A 19,476-nucleotide genomic window follows, 5' to 3' on the forward strand; every position below is an offset into this window, starting at 1 on the left:
AATGATCAGATCTTCCCTCAGGGGGCAGGAAACTGCGACTACCTTTTGTCTTCTGAAAATGACTCATGGGCAGGGGGAAAGGAGGAACCAGCCAGGTGACAGGACACTCAGGTTACCACCACAACTCCTCCCTCAACCCCTCCTTTCTGTAATGTATGCATGATGTTTCTGGGGGTGGGCTTGACCTACAGGATGGGAATTTCAAAAGTTTTTATAAGGTCTTGCACACCATTTTTCTGTGTCTTTCCTCTCTCTTGCAAGTGAGGGGAACACCCTGTTGCAAGAGTTCAATAAAGGCCAAGCCTACAGGCTGCTGATTTGCTCCAAGTTATCCTGGTTGGTGTCTTTGTTTTGTCCAAGGGAGCCCTCGGATTTTTCCGGTAACATTGTTATATCAATAAAAATAAAAATAATAATAATGCATAATTACTCTGGAGATTAAGATGTTAGTGAAGATATAAAATTAAGATGTATGTTATATTTTTGATAGCTGGAGTGTTTGGTTTAAAAAAATCAAACCATGTAAAAAAAACAACTCAGTTTCTGATTTGAAGCAAGAGATCACAGGGGTTTTAGACCAGAACCTTTTCCTCAGCTCCACTCAGCAGACAAATTACAGCATGTATTACGATGTGGTTTATTTCTATACAGCCTTTGGGCCCAAACGGCGAAGGAAGAGCATGTCGATGCGAAATAATAAAAAAACACACCCTCACAGTACAATCAATCGATTGAAAGGATATAAAACGACAAAACTACAACATGCCCATCAGTCACATTGGTTTTCACCTTATCATGCAAGTTTATTTGCATTGGTGCTTCTACCTCATTGCGCGACGCACCTATCTGGAATTAGAAACTGAGGGAGAGGTTAGGCATTTTGGCTCCTCTTCTGCCAGAACTGATTCCCTCAGGGGCTATTCCACCTTCACCAAATGGTTCCAGTGGTGTGCATTTTTTTTGCAAAGTGAAGGGCCGTGGGGGACAACCAAAGGGCCAATCAAAGTTGTTCACCTTTTTTAGGATTTTATCCCAAAGTTGTTGAGTACCCCAGGAAATAAACTGCCACAGGGGCTGGATTAGGCCCCAAAATGGACTTTGGACATGGCTTGGGTTAATTGTTCATGGCACTTTATGAAGAGATATTGCCACAATTTCCTTGTTTCCCTGTTCTCTCCCTTTCCCATTGTTGACTGTAAGCAGGTGGGGAAAGGGATCACCCTGTTTTGTTTTTTTTAAATCTTTACAAATGCCTCTGGTGCACTTAGTTTTGCAGCCCCAACTTGGAGGGGGTGTGTGGATTTTGCAGGGAGGGGGAAAGACAGAGAGACGCTCCCTCCTGTGGATCTTTTGCACAGGCTGCCTCTTTTTGGGGTGCAATAGTCTCATCTGGGCAGCCCAGGACCTCAAGACATTTATTACATTTATATACCGCCCTAATTTATCCGTCACAATATAATACAGAATGCATAACATAACAAGCAAACCCAAATTGCCAATGACCCCCGCACGCAAACTCCTTTATTTGAAGATCTTGGAGCAGTTCACGCCAGAAAAATACAGTGATCCATGTGGGAGGCACGTTTGCAACCCGCAGCATCTCGCATGCGGTCACAATTCGGCACTTCTGTGCATGCGCAAAGCTCGATTTAGCGCTTCTGCACATGTGTGAGCTTCGAAACCCAGAAGTAACCCGTTCAGTACTTCCGGGTTCGGCGCGATGCACAACCCGAAATCATGTAACCTGAAACATCTGTAACCCGAGGTAAAGGTAAAGGGACCCCTGACCATTAGATCCAGTCGTGGACGACTCTGGGGTTGTGGTGCTCATCTCGCTTTATTGGCCGAGGGAGCCGGCGTACAGCTTCCGGGTGGCCAGCAGGACTAAGCCGCTTCTGGCGAACCAGAGCAGCACACAGAAACACCGTTTACCTTCCCGCTGGAGCGGTACCTATTTATCTACTTGCACTTGATGTGCTTTCGAACTGCTGGGTTGGCAGGAGCAGGGACTGAGGAACGGGAGCTCACCCCGTCACAGGGATTCGAATTGCCGACCTTCTGATTGGCAAGCCCAAGAAGCTCAGTGGTTTAACCCACAGCGCCACCCACGTCCCTTGTCGTAACCCTAGGTTTGTTGTTTAGTCGTTTAGTCGTGTCCGACTCTTCGTGACCCCCTGGACCAGAGCACGCCAGGCACTCCTGTCTTCCACCGCCTCCCGCAGTTTGGTCAAACTCATGCTGGTAGCTTCGAGAACACTGTCCAACCACCTTGTCCTCTGTCGTCTCCTTCTCCTTGTGCCCTCCATCTTTCCCAACATCAGGTCTTTTCCAGGGATTCTTCTCTTCTCATGAGGTGGCCAAAGTATTGGAGCCTCAGCTTCAGGATCTGTCCTTCCAGTGAGCACTCAGGGCTGATTTCCTTCAGAATGGCTAGGTTTGATCTTCTTGCAGTCCATGGGACTCTCCAGAGTCTCCTCCAGCACCAGAATTCAAAAGCATCAATTCTTCGGTGATCAGCCTTCTTGATGGTCCAGCTCTGACTTCCATACATCACTACGGGGAAAACCATAGCTTTAACTATACAGTGGTACCTCGGGTTACATACGCTTCGGGTTACAGACTCCGCTAACCCAGAAATATTACCTCGGGTTAAGAACTTTGCTTCAGGATAAGAACAGAAATCATGCTCCGGCGGTGCGGCAGCAGCAGGAGGCCTCATTAGCTAAAGTGGTGCTTCAGATCAAGAACAGTTTCAGGTTAAGAACGGACCTCCGGAATGAATTAAGTACTTAACCCGAGATACCACTGTACGGACCTTTGTTGTGTTACCGGAAAAATCCGAGGGCTCCCTTGGACAAAAAGTAAAGACACCAACCAGAGTAAATTGGAGCAAATCAGCAGCCTGTAGGATTGGCCTTTATTGAACTGTTGCAACAGGGTGTTCCCCTCACTTGCAGGAGAGGAAAAGACACAGAAAAATGGTGTGCAAGACCTTATAAAAACTTTTGAAATTCCCATCCTGTAGGTCAAGCCCACCCCCAGAAACATCATGCATACATTACAGAAAGGAGGGGTTGAGGGAGGAGTTGTGGTGGTAACCTGAGTGTCCTGTCACCTGGCTGGTTCCCTTCTCCCCCTCCCCATGAGTCATTTAAGACAAAAGGTAGTCGCAGTTTCCTGCCCCCTGAGGGAAGATCTGATCATTGTCCTTTGTTCCAGTCCATGCTGAATCCACTCCCATATGCAAGTTCTTTGTGATCTTGATTGTCTTCTGTCTAGGACCATCAGGGTTGGCATAGCAACTGGGCAGGGCACCTGTGGATGTGCTGGGCTGGCCTGTATCAAACCTTCCCCATTTTGTAGTCCTTCCTTCATGGAGTCAAATAAAAGTGGAACAGTGCAAATCCGATGTATGGTTGATTTTCTATGAATTTATAACAGAAGTGTAGCGTATGTAGTGTGTGTGTGTGTGTGTGTGTGAAGTTTGTACAAACTGAATGATGGGCGGGGGGGGGGGTTTCCTGCTACAGTTGGCAAGGTACAAAACGAGAACACAAAATACATAATAAAACAAAAAGAAATTTAATAAACAAAGAAACAACAACAACCCTGCGAGGTAGTTACAGATAGGTAGCCGTGTTGGTCTGCCATAATCAAAATAAAAAAAATCCTTCCAGTAGCACCTTTAAGACCAACTAAGTTAGTTCTTGGTATGAACTTTCGTGTGCAAGCACACTTCTTCAGATACAGAAATAGACTGGAAAGAGAAGCTGCTGAATTGCAACTTATTACCAAACTTAAAACCATGGAGAGACCTGGTTTGAACAAAGACATTGGATTCTTATCCCATTATACATGACTAAGCCATTTCTCACCTTCTCACCCCTTGCCTTTTCCTGTAAGACCCATTACAGTCGTTAAGAGTCGTCAGCAGGCTCATCCCAGCTATCTGCCTATCTCCCATTCCCACCACCCTTCTGAGTAATACCCCTCCCCACCTTCTCACTATATAGAAGGATCTGGCAACTTCTGTTTCAGTGTATCTGAAGAAGTGTGCTTGCACACGAAAGCTCATACCAAGAACTAACTTAGTTGGTCTTAAAGGTGCTACTGGAAGGATTTTTTTTATCCTGCGAGGTAGATTAGAATGAGAGAGAGAGAGAGGGAGAGAATGAATGCATGTAACCAGCTCAAGATCACCCTTGGGACTTCATGGCTGACGCCGGGTTTGAACCCTGGCTTCCCAGGCCCTAGTCAGCCGCGCTAACCATTGCACCGCACTGCCCCCCTCCTCTTCTCAAGGGAGGGAGGGGGGAGTGGAGAGGAAGCCCCTCCCTTTGCCCTTCACTCCCCTTCCATTAAGAAACCCGCGCCGGCCTTGCGTAACCGCCCTCCTTCCCGGTGATTGGCCGCGGGATACGGTGATTGACACTTAAACCCAAGCTCGGAGAGGCAAAAGGCGGCCGGTTGCGACACCGGGAGGCACATCCGGGTCACGTGCACCAATGGGGAAACTCGGGGCGGCGCGGTGCTTTCTGGGAGTTGCGGTCTTCCCGGCGCCTGGGCCGGAAGGGGCGGGGCGAAGTGGAAGGCAGGCGCATGCGCAGCGGTCGAGCTCGGCAGAAAGCCGGTTCGGAGGCGGCTGTGACGCACGTGAGTTGCAGGGTCTCCTTCGGGGTCAGGTGAGGGGCCGGGGCCTCACTAGGGGGGTTTGTTTTCGGGGAGGGGGCCTGTTGAAGGAGGCCTTTCTTCTGGGGGAGGGGGAGCCTGCTTGAATAATAATAAAAAGGTTTTAATCTGACTGACTGGGTGAAACTTTATTTTTGCAAAGTTTCCTTTGGCTGTTCTATAATAATAATAAAATTGTATTTATACCCCTCTCTCCCCTCTATAATAATAATAATAAAATTTATTTATATCCCTCTCTCTCCTCTATAATAATAATAATAATAAAATTGTATTTATACCCCTCTCTCCCCTCTATAATAATAATAATAAAATTTATTTATATCCCTCTCTCTCCTCTATAATAATAATAATAATAAAATTGTATTTATACCCCTCTCTCCCCTCTATAATAATAATAATAAAATTTATTTATATCCCTCTCTCTCCTCTATAATAATAATAATAATAAAATTTATTTATACCCCTCTCTCCCCTCTATAATAATAATAATAAAATTTTATTTATACCCCTCTCTCCCCAGCCAAGACCAGGCTCAGGGCGGCTAACACCAGGTATAAAAACAATTGATTGAAATACAACTTAAAAACAAGATGATGATGATGATGATGATGATAATTTATTTATACCCCGCCCATCTGGCTGGGCTTCCGCAGCCACTCTGCGCGGCTTCCAAAAAAAATTTTAAAACACTGTAATACATCAAACATTAAAAGCTTCCCTAAACAAGGCTGCCTTCAGATGTCTTCTAAAAGTTTGGTGGTAGTTGTTCTCTTTGACATCTGGTGGGAGGGCATTCCACAGGGCAGGTGCCACCACCGAGAAGGCCCTCTGCCTGGTTCCCCATAGCAGAACAATGGGGGTGGAGATTAAAATACACAATTGAAATACATGCCTTGCCTTCTCTCCCCCTCCGCAGGTGGTTTAGCTTCCCCATTTTGCTTCCCGCAAAACAACCCTGCCAGGTAGGCCAGGAGGCTCAAAGAGAGGCCAAGGTCACCCTTGGAGCTTCAGGACCAGGCAGGAGTTAAACCCATGGCTCCCCACGACCCCCCCCCCAAGTCCAGCCCTTTGACCGGAACCACATGCTGGAGTTCTGGAGTCACTGCTGAGAAAGGGGTGGGGTGGGTGGGAGGCCCCAGAGTTTCTGAAATTGTAGATTTTTCCCCAAAAAAAATATTATTCATTTTATAACACAAATAAAACAACACAAACAGGAAAAACAAACAATACAAACAAATTCTTGTCTTGTCCTTATTTTTTCTAAACATTGTTAGGTGGGCTTCCCCAAGTCCCCCCTATCTGATTTTCATTTTACCTCATCTTTAGCAGTTTACATATATCATAATTTCTAACCATTTTTTAAATCACGCTTACTTTAACCATAAAAATCTTCACATTTTATCACTTGCAAATAAGACTGTTTTAAAATACACTATCTTCTACTTCTAACCCTACAGCCTAAATCCACTTCCAAAGCTATTCTAAGATTTAAATATTAACTGAAATTGTAGGTTTGGGGGGGGCTGGAGTCGATAGCCACCCATCGTGGAGCAACGCTTTGTAAAGTCCCGTTTATCCTTTCCCCCCTCTGGACCCTTCCTAAATGCTGGACAGCCAGTGATACAATTGTGACTTAAAGATAATTCAGGCAAAAAAATATCCCATTTTAACGAGGCCTTTTGCTTTTAACAATCCATGTCCTTTTAGAGCGGGTGGAATGTTGTAATGTGAGTTGCTTTAAGTTGCTGTGGCAAAAAGGGCGACTAATGCTTTCAATTAATACTAATAATTTTATAGTCTTCAATAAGCAATAGCTTTGGTGTCTGGAAATTCTTTCTGGCATCTTATTTCCGAAACCACTCATTGTTTCCTCTTACAGGAGGTTGAATGAAGAATTGCTTGAGACATTCTAGTTTAGGGAGTAATCTCCCTGCCATAACCACCTACAAATTCTCAATCGAGGGATACTTTAAAGGGTAGATTCTTAAGGATCTTGTCTGAGACATATACACCACATTCAAAAAAATAAAGGACTCCTCCTTTAAAATTACTCTCATTCCTCCAAGCTCTTCATTAGGGGCAGTAAAAAGGAAGGAATTGGGAAAAGAAGTGAAGTGCTGGAGGAGGAAATGGGAGTGACTGAAGTTGCTAAAGTCACTGCTGCTACCATAAAATGAGCCTAGGCACGTGGTTTTGGGAGTAGCTGGCAAGTTGCAGAGAGGAGGCTTGGAGTTTGAATAGCCAGGAAAGCCGGCATTTCTGTGATGATGCAATTGGAGACACACACATCCGGAAGGCAGCATGCAGTGGAGTTCTGATGCAACTGGAGCAAAGATTATGGGGGCAGGTGACGCAAACAGGATGGACTGCTAAAACAGCTGAAGGCAATGGGAACTTCGTGTCCTCAGAAGAAGTAGTGGGGGAAACCCTGTATGTAGCAACAAAAGCTTATTTAAAGTTGGTGTAAGATGGGGTCAGGACGCGGGTGGCGCTGTGGGTTAAACCACAGAGCCTAGGACTTCCCAATCAGAAGGTCGGTGGTTCGAATCCCCACGACGGGGTGAGCTCCCGTTGCTCGGTCCCTGCTCCTGCCAACCTAGCAGTTCGAAAGGACGTCAAAGTGCAAGTAGATAAATAGGTACCGCTCCGGCAGGAAGGTAAACGGTGTTTCCGTGCGCTGCTCTGGTTCGCCAGAAGCGGCTTAGTCATGCTGGCCACATGACCCGGAAGCTGTATGCCGGCTCCCTCGGCAAATAAAGCGAGATGAGCACCGCAACCCCAGAGTCAGTCACGACTGGACCTAATGGTCAGGGGTACCTTTACCCTAAGATGGGGTCGGCAAAGTTTTTGTGGCTTGGGCTGGTTCACGTTCCCGCAGACCGGGTGGGCCGGAGTGCGTGCGCATGCACGCATGCGCAAACGCTGTTTCCTTCGCGGAGGAGGCGTGCGCAGCTTCCTATTGGCTGCAGGAGCTTCCTGCCACCAATGGGAAGCTGGCCAGAGTCGCGGAAGGCGGTCCCTACTCTGCTCCATACCGGTTCAGTTCGGCGCACGGGAGACGACCAAGCGGGCGGCGGGGGTCCATGGGCCGGTTAAACGACCCCCATGGATCCTAAGTTGCCGACCCCTGGTGTAAGACTTCTGGTAAGGGAGACTTTTTTCCTGAATGAAACCTGGTGGTGTGACTGACTGATATCCCTCAAATGCAGACTCCCTCTTAAGCAGTGAATCTTTAACCTGCCTTTGTAACTCTGGTGTTCCTGCATCAATGAACCGAGTTCTTGGAGGTCAAATAATTCTGCTGTCTCTGTTGGGAGCGACTGATTGCTCCAGGGGAAAAAAGGGCAGCGGATATTTCTTGCTTCCCTCCCCCCAGCCCTGCAGATTGTGTGGGTCAATCTCAGAGCAGAATGTTCTGCAGAGACACAGTAGGCAGCTATAAACGCAGATACTTTTGAATATATTCAAGGGCAAGCAGCTGGAGCTATGCAGGCTTTCTCTGTATTAGAGTACAGACTGAGATAAGGTGGCCTGGTATGCGATAAGGTAGCCATTTCTTCAAAATAGTAACAGAATTGGCTCTTCCGTGATAACTGGGGAAGGGTCTGGAAGAATCAGGCAGCTAGAAGTATGGATCCAGTGTTGTGTGACTGGATACAGAAGGAGGGTGGGCTCTGCAAGTACCTACCTTCCAAACTTTCCCCCATAGTCCAGGGACATAACTCACCCATGTGTATTGGGAGACTAGTGGTTAAATCAGGCATAGGCAAACTCGGCCCTCCAGCTGTTTTGGGACTACAACTCCCATCATCCCTAGCTAACAGGACCAGTGGTCAGGGATGATGGGAGTTGTAGTCCCAAAACAGCTGGTGGGCTGAGTTTGCCTATGCCTGGGTTAAATTAACCTTCCCTTTAAAAATTAAAAAATAATAATTTTTTATTTATACCCCACCATTCCTGGTTCAGAAAACCGGGCTCAGGGCGGCTAACAACAAATTTAAAACACCCATTTGTAGAAGCAGCATAAAAAACACAGTATAAAGACATGAACAACAATAAAATTCAGAAATCAATTTAGGGGAAATCCATCTAATAAGCATTAGATAATCACCATGGCTAGCTGGCTGAATTAGTCCTACTTGGGCCAGCGAGGAGGCCAGGGGAGAATTAGCTGTGGGGTCTCAGAGAGGGTAATCTTCATAAAAGGGGAGGGGGAGGGAAGAGAAGGGAAATAAAAGATCAGGCTGAATTCAAATTAAAGGCCAGTGGGTCTGGGGAACTGAAGACCTGGATGAGGCCCTCCAGGCCACTCCCATCTGGCCCTCAGCTCTCCTGGTGCCATAGTGTGTAGCTTAGTTGGTAGGGCATAAGACTATTAATCTTAGGATCATAGGTTTGAACCCCATGTTGGGCAAGAGATTCTTGCATTGCAGGCGGCTGGACTAGATGACCCTCGTGGTTCCTTCCAAGTCTACGATTCTGTGGCCAACTTCAGTGCTTTTGCCTTGTCTTTAAACTATAACCTTTGTTGGATGGTTAGTATTAATAACTTAACCTGGGAGATCACCTTACCGCATACATATGTGCTGCCTTGACTGCTTCAATCTGTGAGATTGGCACTGTTAATAGGTGTCACATAATCCTTGTTTAATTTGTAAGAAAGGGGTCATTTAGTATGGCAGCACCCAAGCTTTGAAATTCCTTGCCTCCTGATGTCGGCCATATTATTTGTGGTGCCTTCTATAAACCATTTTTGTTTGAACCAGATTTGTAGAATACTGATGAGTGTTTTTTGCTTCTGGCCGATTCTACTGTTTTAAAAGTGTTTTGAATTGTTGTCTTTATTTAAAAAAAAAAATGTTTTACTCCTCTTGTAAACCACTTGAGGGTTGTTTTTTTACTACCAAGCTGGACATGTTGTTAAATAATAAAGTAAATAAAATATTTCTGTTCTTGCATACAGTCAAACCTCGGTTGTCAGATGTAATCCCTTCCCGAAGCCCATTCGGCTTCTGAAATGTTCGACATCTGAGGCACGGCTTCTGACTGGTTGCGGTAGCTTCGGATGTTTGGCTTCCAAAAAACATTCGAAAACCGGAACACTTACTTCTGGGTTTCTGGTGTTTGGGAACCAAAATGTTCCAAAACGGAGCTGAGGTTTGACTGTATATCTGATATTTGAACGACAGTGTTACGTGTTTATATGTAATTTATTATAGCAAATTCAAAAGTCAATATCCTCTTAAAGGAAAAATTGAGTTAGGGCATGAATCAGTTGTTGTTGTTGTTGATTTTAAATGTGTGTTCACTTCTTTCCTTGAAGTTATCATGGCATCCAATTCAGAAAGTCCACTCCCTACCTATGAAACAGACGACAGCCAAACCTCAAAACTAATAAGAAAATCCCGGGAGTCTCCATTTGTCCCAATTGGTAAGCCCCTCTGACACTTGAAATTACCATTTTTTTGAGATACACAATTGCCCTCTTCGTGTTTTGGTTGGGAATATAGGAGGTACAGTCCTAAATGTCTACATGGCAAAAAGTCAGTGCATAGTGATGTATATAACTCTCTCATATAGCTGTAGATTTAACATGCTTTAGTGGTCGCATTTCTACAATTGTCAGTGACTCACTTGTTTTAAATTGGCCCTTTTCTTGATTTTCAAATTGCTTTGGTACAAGCCCACCCCACCCTGGTCCGCGATGCCCTAAAAATTGGGGACTGACACTGCACCTAGAAATGGCTGGCATCCGTCTGTCTCAGGAGACACTGGAAGAGTGTGCCTTCGGAGGTGAAGTCAAACCGTTGGAGAGTCACAGTGCCTGCTGTGGTTGTAGGGACTGATATGGGAGAGACATGTTTTGCTGCAGCTGGGGCAGATGAAGGCGTCCGTTTTTTCTGCTGCAGATTCACCACAGCTCTCCTCCAAGTCATTATCCCTCCTGTGGTCACTGCTGTAGATACACAGCCTAACTGATTATGGAGCATTGGTAAAGTCTTTTCAAGCCAGATCTGACTCTATATCCTGCTTAATATCAAGGCACACTGTTCATGGAAGTAGTTACGGTAGTCTCTAATGAGTCAAGTTTCACTGGTGTCCTTAAACTTTGGCCAGAATCCAAAGAACCATCTAATTCCGTCAGCAGTAGAGTAGAGTGGGATGGGCTTTAGTCTTGATTTTTTTCAGATGGCAGACCTTGGTGTTAAATCCTTGTGGGGGATCCTTTAACGTTTTCTGACTGGTGGACCTGATCCTTATCTCCCCACCCCCTGGTTGGGCAAATTGGCAGGGCCACATACTTGTCACTCACAATACAGTCATACCTTGGGTTGAATGTGCTTCGGGATGAGCGCATTTGAGTTGCGCTCCGCAGCAACCCGGAAGTGACGGAGCGCGTTACTTCCGGGTTTCGCCGCTTGCGCATGCACAGACGCTCAAAATGACGTCACACGCATGCGCAGAGGCGCCGAAACGCGATGTGCAGACGCGCGGACACAGGTTACATTTGCTTCTAGATGCGAACAGGGCTCCAGAACGGATCCTGTTCACATCTAGAGGTACCACTGTGCTATGCTGTCTCGCGACGCTGCATTTTGAAGCCCATCTATTGGGACTTCAGAGCGCATCGTCGGGTTGTTTGAAAACCCTTTTGCAAAGTGTGCCACACAGCTTTTAAAGCTCCAGAAACAGGTTTCTCAATGGTAAGAGGAAGTGGTTTCAGTTGAAATGGCTCCTAAACTAACACCCTCCATTTTAACAACAGTTTTATGCTCCCATGTGCCTCTTGGCCTAGCCAAGGAACAATCGAGAGCTCACTGCAAGCTCCTGATCATTCCTTTAAAGCCACGTCAGTTCTTGCCCCACACCTAATGTGAAGCCTACTTGTTCCAGGAAGGCGGAGTCACATGGGACATCAAATGTGGGGTTGCCATGCTTTGGGTCAGTAAATAAGCTTTATTGTACTAGCCAAAGACCATGGGGAAACCATAAAAACACTATCAGAGAAGTATCTATATAACTATATAACTGTATATAAAAAACAGCCACTGCCTGAACCATGAAAATCATAAAATGCAGGCGCACCCATAGATTGGGGACTCCACACGGCATACAATATTTTCCTATTTAGACCTCTGAATCTCCCTTGCAGCTTAGTGCAATTTTGTCCAGGTTCTTCTTCCTGGTCTTTCTTGCCACCAGCACAAAGTCGGCCACATTGTAAGTGTCACTGGAGCATTAGCGTCACTGATCAGCCAGAAAACCCTCTCCACCGGGGAGAGACACCTTTCCTGGACAAGCAAGGGATTTAAAAATCACCTCTGTATATAGCGGGCAGTGTGATAAATATGCTTTGGGGAAATGGCCTAATGAGTCAAGATTGGCCTGTGGCCCTGAGACTCCACACGCCTTGTGCTACGTGATAAGCTGCTTTTGAAACTGAAAGACATTTCAAAAGCAGTTTGTGACACTGTATAGAGGAGTGAGGGAAAGAGATGTTCAGTGCAGACATCGTCCATGAACCTCAGCAACTTTTGGGATCCCAAGCACTACTATTTGTCGTCAGCCCCAGCCACTTTAATCAAGTGTTCTCTTGAGGGTGTTGCAATGGCCAGCTGCACTGGCATACAAGAAATATAGAATTTATCGGGTACTTCTGACTCTCTCTTCCCCTTTTCTCCAGGCATTTCAGGTTTTGCAGCCGTGGTGGCCTATGGGCTCTACAAGCTGAAGCACAGAGGGGACACCAAAATGTCCGTTCATCTGATTCATATGCGTGTGGCAGCACAGGGCTTCGTTGTGGGGGCCATGACCTGCGGTACGTACCAAAACCAGAAAGTCTTGTGTCTTGTTAAGGTACGCGGCAAGTCGTCTTTCCCTCCAAACCTTTCAGTTTGCCAAGGTCCCTGAGAGAGGGTGTCTTGATTTGGGACGGTCCTGGCTTGGGCACTCTGTTTTCTGTGATCCTAAAGGAAGCCACAAGAGCCCTGGTAATCAGGTGGCGGGTCACTGATCAGGATATATCAGGGTCACTGATCAGGGTCACTGGAGGACATTAAACGTGAACCTGTCTGAAGTTTGGTATGCTTATGTCTGGGAATTAATTTTGATGGAAAGGGTAGGTGAAAGAAAACAACGTGAGAAAACTACATAACTTTTATATAACGTGGTCCTCCTTTATTACATATGCATCAAAGAAAGAACATGCATTTAAACCACCTAAGACACATGGGAGCATGTGGAATGCTATTTTTTTAAACCAGCAACTGTAGAAATAATTTTTTATTTGACTATATTACTAATGTAATTACCTGGACGTAGTTTGGGCTGTTTGGGGGCGGGGTTAGGGGAAAACTGTATTTGATTGCTTGTATTTGATTATATGGGACGCGGGTGGTGCTGTGGGTTAAACCACAGACCCTAGACTTGCCGATCAGAAGGTCGGCGGTTTGAATCCCCGCGACAGGGTGAGCTCCCGTTGCTCGGTCCCTGCTCCTGCCAACCTAGTAGTTCGAAAGCATGTCAAAGTGCAAGTAGATCAATAGGTACCGCTCCGGCGGGAAGGTAAACGGCATTTCCGTGCGCTGCTCTGGTTCGCCAGAAGCAGCTTAGTCATGCCGGCCACAGGACCCGGAAGCTGTATGCCGGCTCCCTCAGCCAGTAAAGCGAGATGAGCGCCGCAACCCCAGAGTCAGCCACGACTGGACCTAATGGTCAGGGGTCCCTTTACCTATTTGATTATATGTTGTTCTTATATTCAACTAATAAAATATTCCAAAAGAAAAAAAGAAAGAAAGAAAGATTTCCAGCAAAAGAAAGATAGCTTTGAGCTTGTTTTTTCCTGCTCCAGAGGGTAGGACTTGAATCGAAGGCTTCAAGTTACAAAAAAGGAGATCTAGACTAAACATCAGGAAAAACTTTCTGAAAGTAACAGCTGGTTGACAGTGGAACAGTCTCCCTCTGGAGATTGTGGACTCTCCTTCCTTGGAGGTTTTTAAGGAGAGGTTGGGTGGCCATCTGCCATGGCTGCTTCAGCTGAGATTCCTGTATCAGGCTCCCTTCGAACTCTATGATTCTATCAACTCTTAACCCTCTTTTTCTTTTCTTCTTCCAGGTGTCCTTTATTCCATGTATCAAGAATACTGGGCCAAGCCCAAGCCCAAGCCCTAGGAAGCCATCAGTTGAAACCTGTGTGTGCTGGTGTTCTTATGTACTCTCTAGCGATAAACCTCACATGGAAATGGCTCTGCAGTGATAACAAGCACAAGGGAGCGGCTCTGTAACTCTGTCCACGTCACGCACGGTGTTAACCTCTACGCTGCCAGTGTTGCTCTACATTAAGTTGTCAGTGACTTCAAACCTGTTCTTCTCTCTGGCTTGAGTGACACCATCAGCTGATCCTTTTTTTAAAAAAAATAGCATCCAACCCCTTTTTCGCTATGCATCCCTGGCACTTAGGCACTCTGCAACTTAGAGGTCCAGAATTTCCTCTTCAGAAACTGTTCCTTTACTTTGCGAAATAATCAAGCGAGAAAATATTGGTAGAGGTGTACCAGTGTTTAGCAGAACACAAAATCTAACTCTCTCACTGAATTCTCTAAACTCCCTTGGAACAAATGTTGTGGACAAGCAACTCTTACCATAGATTAAATTATTTGCTGTCTTTTATTTATTACACAATCTTAAATTCTAAAACTCACTTATTTTCACCGGAGGGCATTGTAGTTTCTTGAATTCTTTTTTAAAAATAATAAGAATAATTGCACACTTTGTATTGCATATATTTTAAAGAGGCTTGTTTGCACAGGGTGGGGGCCCCATATGGAAAACCCTTGCAGTGAAATAACGGGGCCAAATCAAAAACAGACCATGGTTCTCAACATTTGATGGAAAACGTGGAATGCTGAAACAAGATCTCCTGGGCAGGGGATTCATATATTTGGTTGTGCCCGCCCCCAGTAGCTAGCCAAAATGATGCTGTTGCCACCAACTGATCCTCCCCTTGAGCAGGTGAGGTCTTGATTGTCACATCACCCCAAACCTCAGTGTTGAAACCAGCCCCCGTCTTCCTTGCCAGCTCAAAGCTGTAGGAGAAGACAATGTCAAGAATACTCACCATGCAGAACCTTGAACTGGCTCACTCAGTGTTTCAGCATGAAGTTGGGGAGATTGCTTGCCCTTCAAGAAGTTGGTTTTTTTAAAAAAATGTATTTGTTAGCGGCCAGGTGATGCTGATTATACCCCCCCCCCCCAAATTCACGAAACACTCAGTCGTCATCCTGTTGCTTACCACTAATAGATGGGACTTAACAGCTGTGGCTGAAATGGAATTTCAGGTCTGTAAAATTTCTGCCAGGCAGCCTGCATTCCTTGATTATATCATAATGTTCTGAGTGATGTTAAATAATGCAGTGTAAATCTAATTCAGTGACTCTGGTTTTATTAAATATATGTACATGAGAACAATTGTACTCTCCCACAAGCCACATCTGTGTAGTCTGTTATTTTGTCTTTTGTGTTGTTCTGTGGCATACTTGCCTGCCCTTGTGAGCGGAAGTAGAAAAGAAAATAGGCAGATCTGTGGGGGCCCAGAGTTATGGAATGCATCCTGTTCTCTAGCTAGAACAGGAGGGTAGGTTTTGATAAAGCAGGAGGTCTGTTTACTTTATTAAAACATGCGCATCAAGGATTCCTGAGCCGGACAGCAACAAAACAATGACACAAAACCTCAGCCTTGAGTTTTCCATAAGAAATGCATTTCCCGTAGTTGGTGTTGGCATAGATTAACTAAGATTGATTGGTATTAGTATTAATTGTAAAGCACATACTGAAAAAGGCAGATTAACGTCCCCCAAATGTTTGGAACTTTGCTTACATGAAGGGATCAAGGGTTTGTCTCAGTCACCCCACAAGTGGGGCAAGTAAGTCCCTGCCAAACTCATGTTTAGGGCTATAGATGCTAGATCTGGGGAGAACCGATAGGACAAATTTTCTATTGTTATTCCATCCCACCTTTTCCTCCAAGGAGCTCGACAGGGAGGGAGACCGACTTGGCCCCTTGCTGTGGGTGCCCAGTGATGGGTTCCGTAACATGTCACTGTCAGGAGTTCAGCCTACGCTCGAGTAGGACCCTGGCAGAGACACATGCCCGACTGGCATGTTCCCTACTGGTCAATCGGGAGCTTCATAAGCTTTCTTCAGCCCGAACATCACAGCGGCACACGGAGCACTGCAACATGGCTCCCTCTCTAGCATCAAACAGCAAAGAGAAAAAACTAAGGACAACAGTCCCACTTCATGGAAACAGTAACACAAAATCCTGTCTCCGTCACTTCCCGCTCTGTGGAGTCAAAACACATACCGTCATGTGAAAGACAACAACCCTACGACTGCAATCATGGAGCAGGAATTCTAACAACGACAACCTTGTGAGGTAGGCTAGGCAAGTTGGTTGTGCTTCAATATTTTATTCCCTGTTTATAACTACTTTTGTTATGTTGTGGTTAGATTTTCTCCCTGTCATAAGCTGCCTTGAGCACGGCTTCAGCTGTGGAAAGGCAGTATACAAATGTATGTATGCATGAAAATGTGGGATTAATTGAAGTACTACGGCTGAAGCTGTTTGCAAATACTTATTTTTATTTCATATAATTTATACACCACTGACTGTGGGGAAAAACAACAACCTCTGTTATCACTATTAGCTGGTTTTATCACCTCAAAACAGATGTTGCTGTGTCAGTGAAAGTTAAGAAAAGAGCCACCAAAATAATCAAGGGAACAGAGCAACCCCCCTGGAAAGAAAGGTTGCTTTGGGACTTACTAGTTTGGAGAAAAGGCAAATAAGAGGAAACATGAAATAAATTTATTAAATTTTGCATAACATGGAGAGAATGGGTAGAGACTCAGCCCTTATGTTGCAAGAGAGGGATGTAGTAGTCAGGAATACTTGCAAGTAGGACGCAGGAGACTAGGGTTCAAATTCCCACTCAAGTTCTAAAATAAAGGTACGAAAAAGGGGGTTATTTTTTTGTTATTGATTTTGTGTTATTGATTTTGTGATTTTGTGCTGTGAACTGCCCTCAGATCCATGAATGAAGGGCGGTATCCAAATTTAATAAATAATAATATAAAAACAACAGCAACAATGCCCTCCCAACATCCTAGCCTCAGTTTTCCTCCTGTGCAAAGGCTCCCCCCACCCGCAAACCCTCCTTCAGTATGGCCTGTCATTTTAGGGGGTGAAACTTAATTTTGCAAATTTATTCAGTGAGGGGTCTTAAAAATACGTTTTGGGGTGTGAGGAATGCAAATATGCCATTGGACAACATTTAGCTTGGCGGGGGGGGACGACTCCAAAAAAGTGCATAAACTGCTCTTGGAAAACCGAAAACTTCACCTGAATATGTCAGGCAATGCTAAATAATAATAATGATAATGAGTAATAAAAGATAGTATCACTAATATAGTACACAAGTACTTGGCAATTGTTTTTATATATTTTTTATAATATTTTTTATTAGATTTCCATTTTATAATAATTAAACACATTCTTATTGTCCACCTTTCTTCGTTTCCTCGTATGACTTTCCTGTCAACTTCCCTCCCTCCCGCCTCATTGTTTTCAAAGTTAATTTTTTACATCATAGCATTTATATATTTTCCATTTGACGTTTCACTCCTTCAGAATATCACAACTTTTAAATAAATATAAAAAGCTAGTAACAATTATCATTACAAGTCTTCTGACAACCCTGCTGGCGTTGTCAATTGCTTACAATGGTCCTTCAAATACTGTATAAATTTACACCAGTCTTTTTTCTTCCTTTTTAAATTTTTTTGGGAATTTTATTTACAACATAACATAAACAAATCCACCCTTATTAAACGTGAACATAACATACAGTGAACCTAACAATACAAACAACCAAATAAAAGACTTCCTTTTACCCTGTATCTGGCCTCCTTATTTACTCCTTATAAACTGTTTCCTAATAATAATTAAGATTTTTTTCCAATTATAACTTAAATATCCACCAAGTCTCCTGCAGACGTTAATCGAAACAAGTCCAGGTGTGTATTTTAGGGCACCTTTTTATGAAGTATTCTCTGCATTTTCCTCATTTTTTTTTTTTTTTTGCTTTTTAAAAAAACCTTTTTTTATTCTTGTATAGAAAAGCGAAGCCTGCTCTGATTAAGATTTCTTTCGAAACGTGTGATCTCCAGTCTTTTTGGAATGCGTTGGCATTTGGCAATTTATTGATTTTTAACTATTTCTGTGCCATTTTACACACATTTCGCTTCCCAAGCGAACCTAAATTACGTTATCTCTTTAGAAACCCCGAGCAGCGTCGCAACTTTTGGGCACCCCTCCTTTTTTATTTAATTTTTACTTGGAATTTGGACGTTGAAGGGTTAAACTGCGCGCCGCTGCCTCGCTGATCCATCGCATCCTTTCTCCCTGAGCGGAGCCCGGAGGATGCTGCCATGGCAACGGTTGCCGAGGCAACCGCGTCCCGCTCTGGGACTCCGAGGGCGGGCTTGCGGCCTAGTCCGGCCCTGCCGCCTTCCAGGCCCGGGACTCGCGTAGCCTTCCTCTGCCCCCAGGAAGGGGGTTGCGTGGGGAGACCCGGCCCTAGGCCCGGAAAGAGGTGAGGACTGGCCGGGGTGGGTGGGTGGAAATTTCCCGGGGAGCCTGGCAGCCTCCTAGCGACGGCTTCGGGTGGAGATTCCTGCCGTGCAAGGGGGTGGACTAGATGACTTTGGGTGCCCCTCCAACTTACAAATGCATGGTACTAATAAAGGGGGAAGGAAAGAGAGAGAGAGAGAGAGAGAGAGATGCTTTTCTGCCCCACCCAACAAATGTCTATGACACCCCCCTCCCAAAAAATAAAATAAAAAAGGCATAAAGCATAGCTGTCAACGTTTCCCTTTTTAAAAAAAAGGAAATTCCCTTATTCCCAATAGGATTCCTCGCAAGAAAAGGGAAAAGTTGACAGCTATGCCATAAAGGGACACAAATATTAATATTTTAATGTTTCAATATTTTAATGTTGTATTTTAATCTTGTTTTTAAGTTGTATTCATTCAACTTGTTTTTATTATTGCTTGTTAGCCGCCCTGAGCCCGGCCTTGGCTGGGGAGGGCAGGGTATAAATAAAAATTATCATTATTATTATTATTATTAAATCTCTTTGAACTTCTGAATGGGAACCTGATCTTAATGGAGGAGAAAACCCACGAGGGAAGGTAACAGAAGCAGCTCAGTGACATGTTTTATGCTGTATTTTATGCTGTTTTTTTGTTGCATCAGTTAAGTGTCTTCAATTTGTTGTTAGCCGCCCTGAGCCCGGTTTTCTGAAGCCGGAAGGGCGGGGTATAAATAAAAAATTATTTAGTTATTTAATAAATACGTGGCTTAATTTTATTTCATATGCCTCAAAAGAAGGGGGGGGGGAGGAAGCATGCTTATAAACTGCCCAAAATCTTACAGATTGATACACTTTTACATGTGATTTAAAGTGGCCTTAACTTTATCTGTGTGTGTTGATGGACTGTGTTTAAATTTTGTAAGGGTGGGATGGGGGGCGGGAACTAATTCTATGAATGCTTGTTATTCAAAATTGATAAACATGGTTAAAAAGAAAAGAAAAGGCTCGTGGTGCCCAGGGAGCTATGCCTGTTTCTTCCCCTCCCCATTTGAATTCTCCCTCCTCCTATTGGGAACATATAAATAAAGTTACAGGAAGGGGGAATTACATATTTCATAGAATCATAGAGTTGGAA

The 19,476-nt window shown here is 44.6% G+C and overlaps 2 protein-coding genes and 1 long non-coding RNA gene across 4 annotated transcripts in view; all 3 read left to right on the plus strand.

Moving 5' to 3' along the window:
- The window catches only part of LOC308459232, a 216,915-nt gene that overhangs the window by 68,744 nt on the left and 128,695 nt on the right, over positions 1 to 19,476 (plus strand). The gene's annotated exons all lie outside the window — the stretch shown is intronic.
- LOC308459156 (HIG1 domain family member 1A, mitochondrial-like) lies at positions 4,554 to 15,172 on the plus strand. Of its 2 annotated transcripts, none has more exons than XM_080974335.1 (4): positions 4,554 to 4,653; positions 10,013 to 10,120; positions 12,374 to 12,508; positions 13,805 to 15,172. In XM_080974335.1, exons 2-4 carry the CDS (start codon positions 10,018 to 10,020, stop codon positions 13,858 to 13,860), a joined length of 294 nt encoding a protein of 97 aa, XP_080830461.1. In that variant the 5' UTR covers positions 4,554 to 4,653; positions 10,013 to 10,017; the 3' UTR covers positions 13,861 to 15,172. The 2 variants fall into 2 exon arrangements, with proteins under 2 accessions (XP_080830461.1, XP_080830462.1); XM_080974336.1 differs by having other exon boundaries at positions 4,592 to 4,682.
- Positions 18,163 to 19,476, plus strand: part of CCDC13 (coiled-coil domain containing 13) — a 33,329-nt gene continuing 32,015 nt past the window's right edge. The window contains 2 exon segments of the mRNA XM_080974063.1: positions 18,163 to 18,324; positions 18,326 to 18,341. Coding sequence (XP_080830189.1) covers positions 18,178 to 18,324; positions 18,326 to 18,341 — 163 coding nt within the window. The 5' untranslated portion in view covers positions 18,163 to 18,177.

The sequence above is a fragment of the Podarcis pityusensis genome, assembly GCF_964106645.2.
Source record: "Podarcis pityusensis genome assembly, chromosome: 12".
NCBI classification, from domain to species: domain Eukaryota; kingdom Metazoa; phylum Chordata; class Lepidosauria; order Squamata; family Lacertidae; genus Podarcis; species Podarcis pityusensis.

Coding starts and splice junctions, on each gene's coding strand:
- LOC308459156 (XM_080974335.1), top strand. CDS start 10,018: ATGGCATCCAATTCAGAAAGTCCACTCCCTACCTATGAAACAGACGAC. Junction 10,121..12,373: donor GTCTCCATTTGTCCCAATTG/GTAAGCCCCTCT, acceptor CCTTTTCTCCAG/GCATTTCAGGTTTTGCAGCC. Junction 12,509..13,804: donor TGTGGGGGCCATGACCTGCG/GTACGTACCAAA, acceptor TTCTTCTTCCAG/GTGTCCTTTATTCCATGTAT.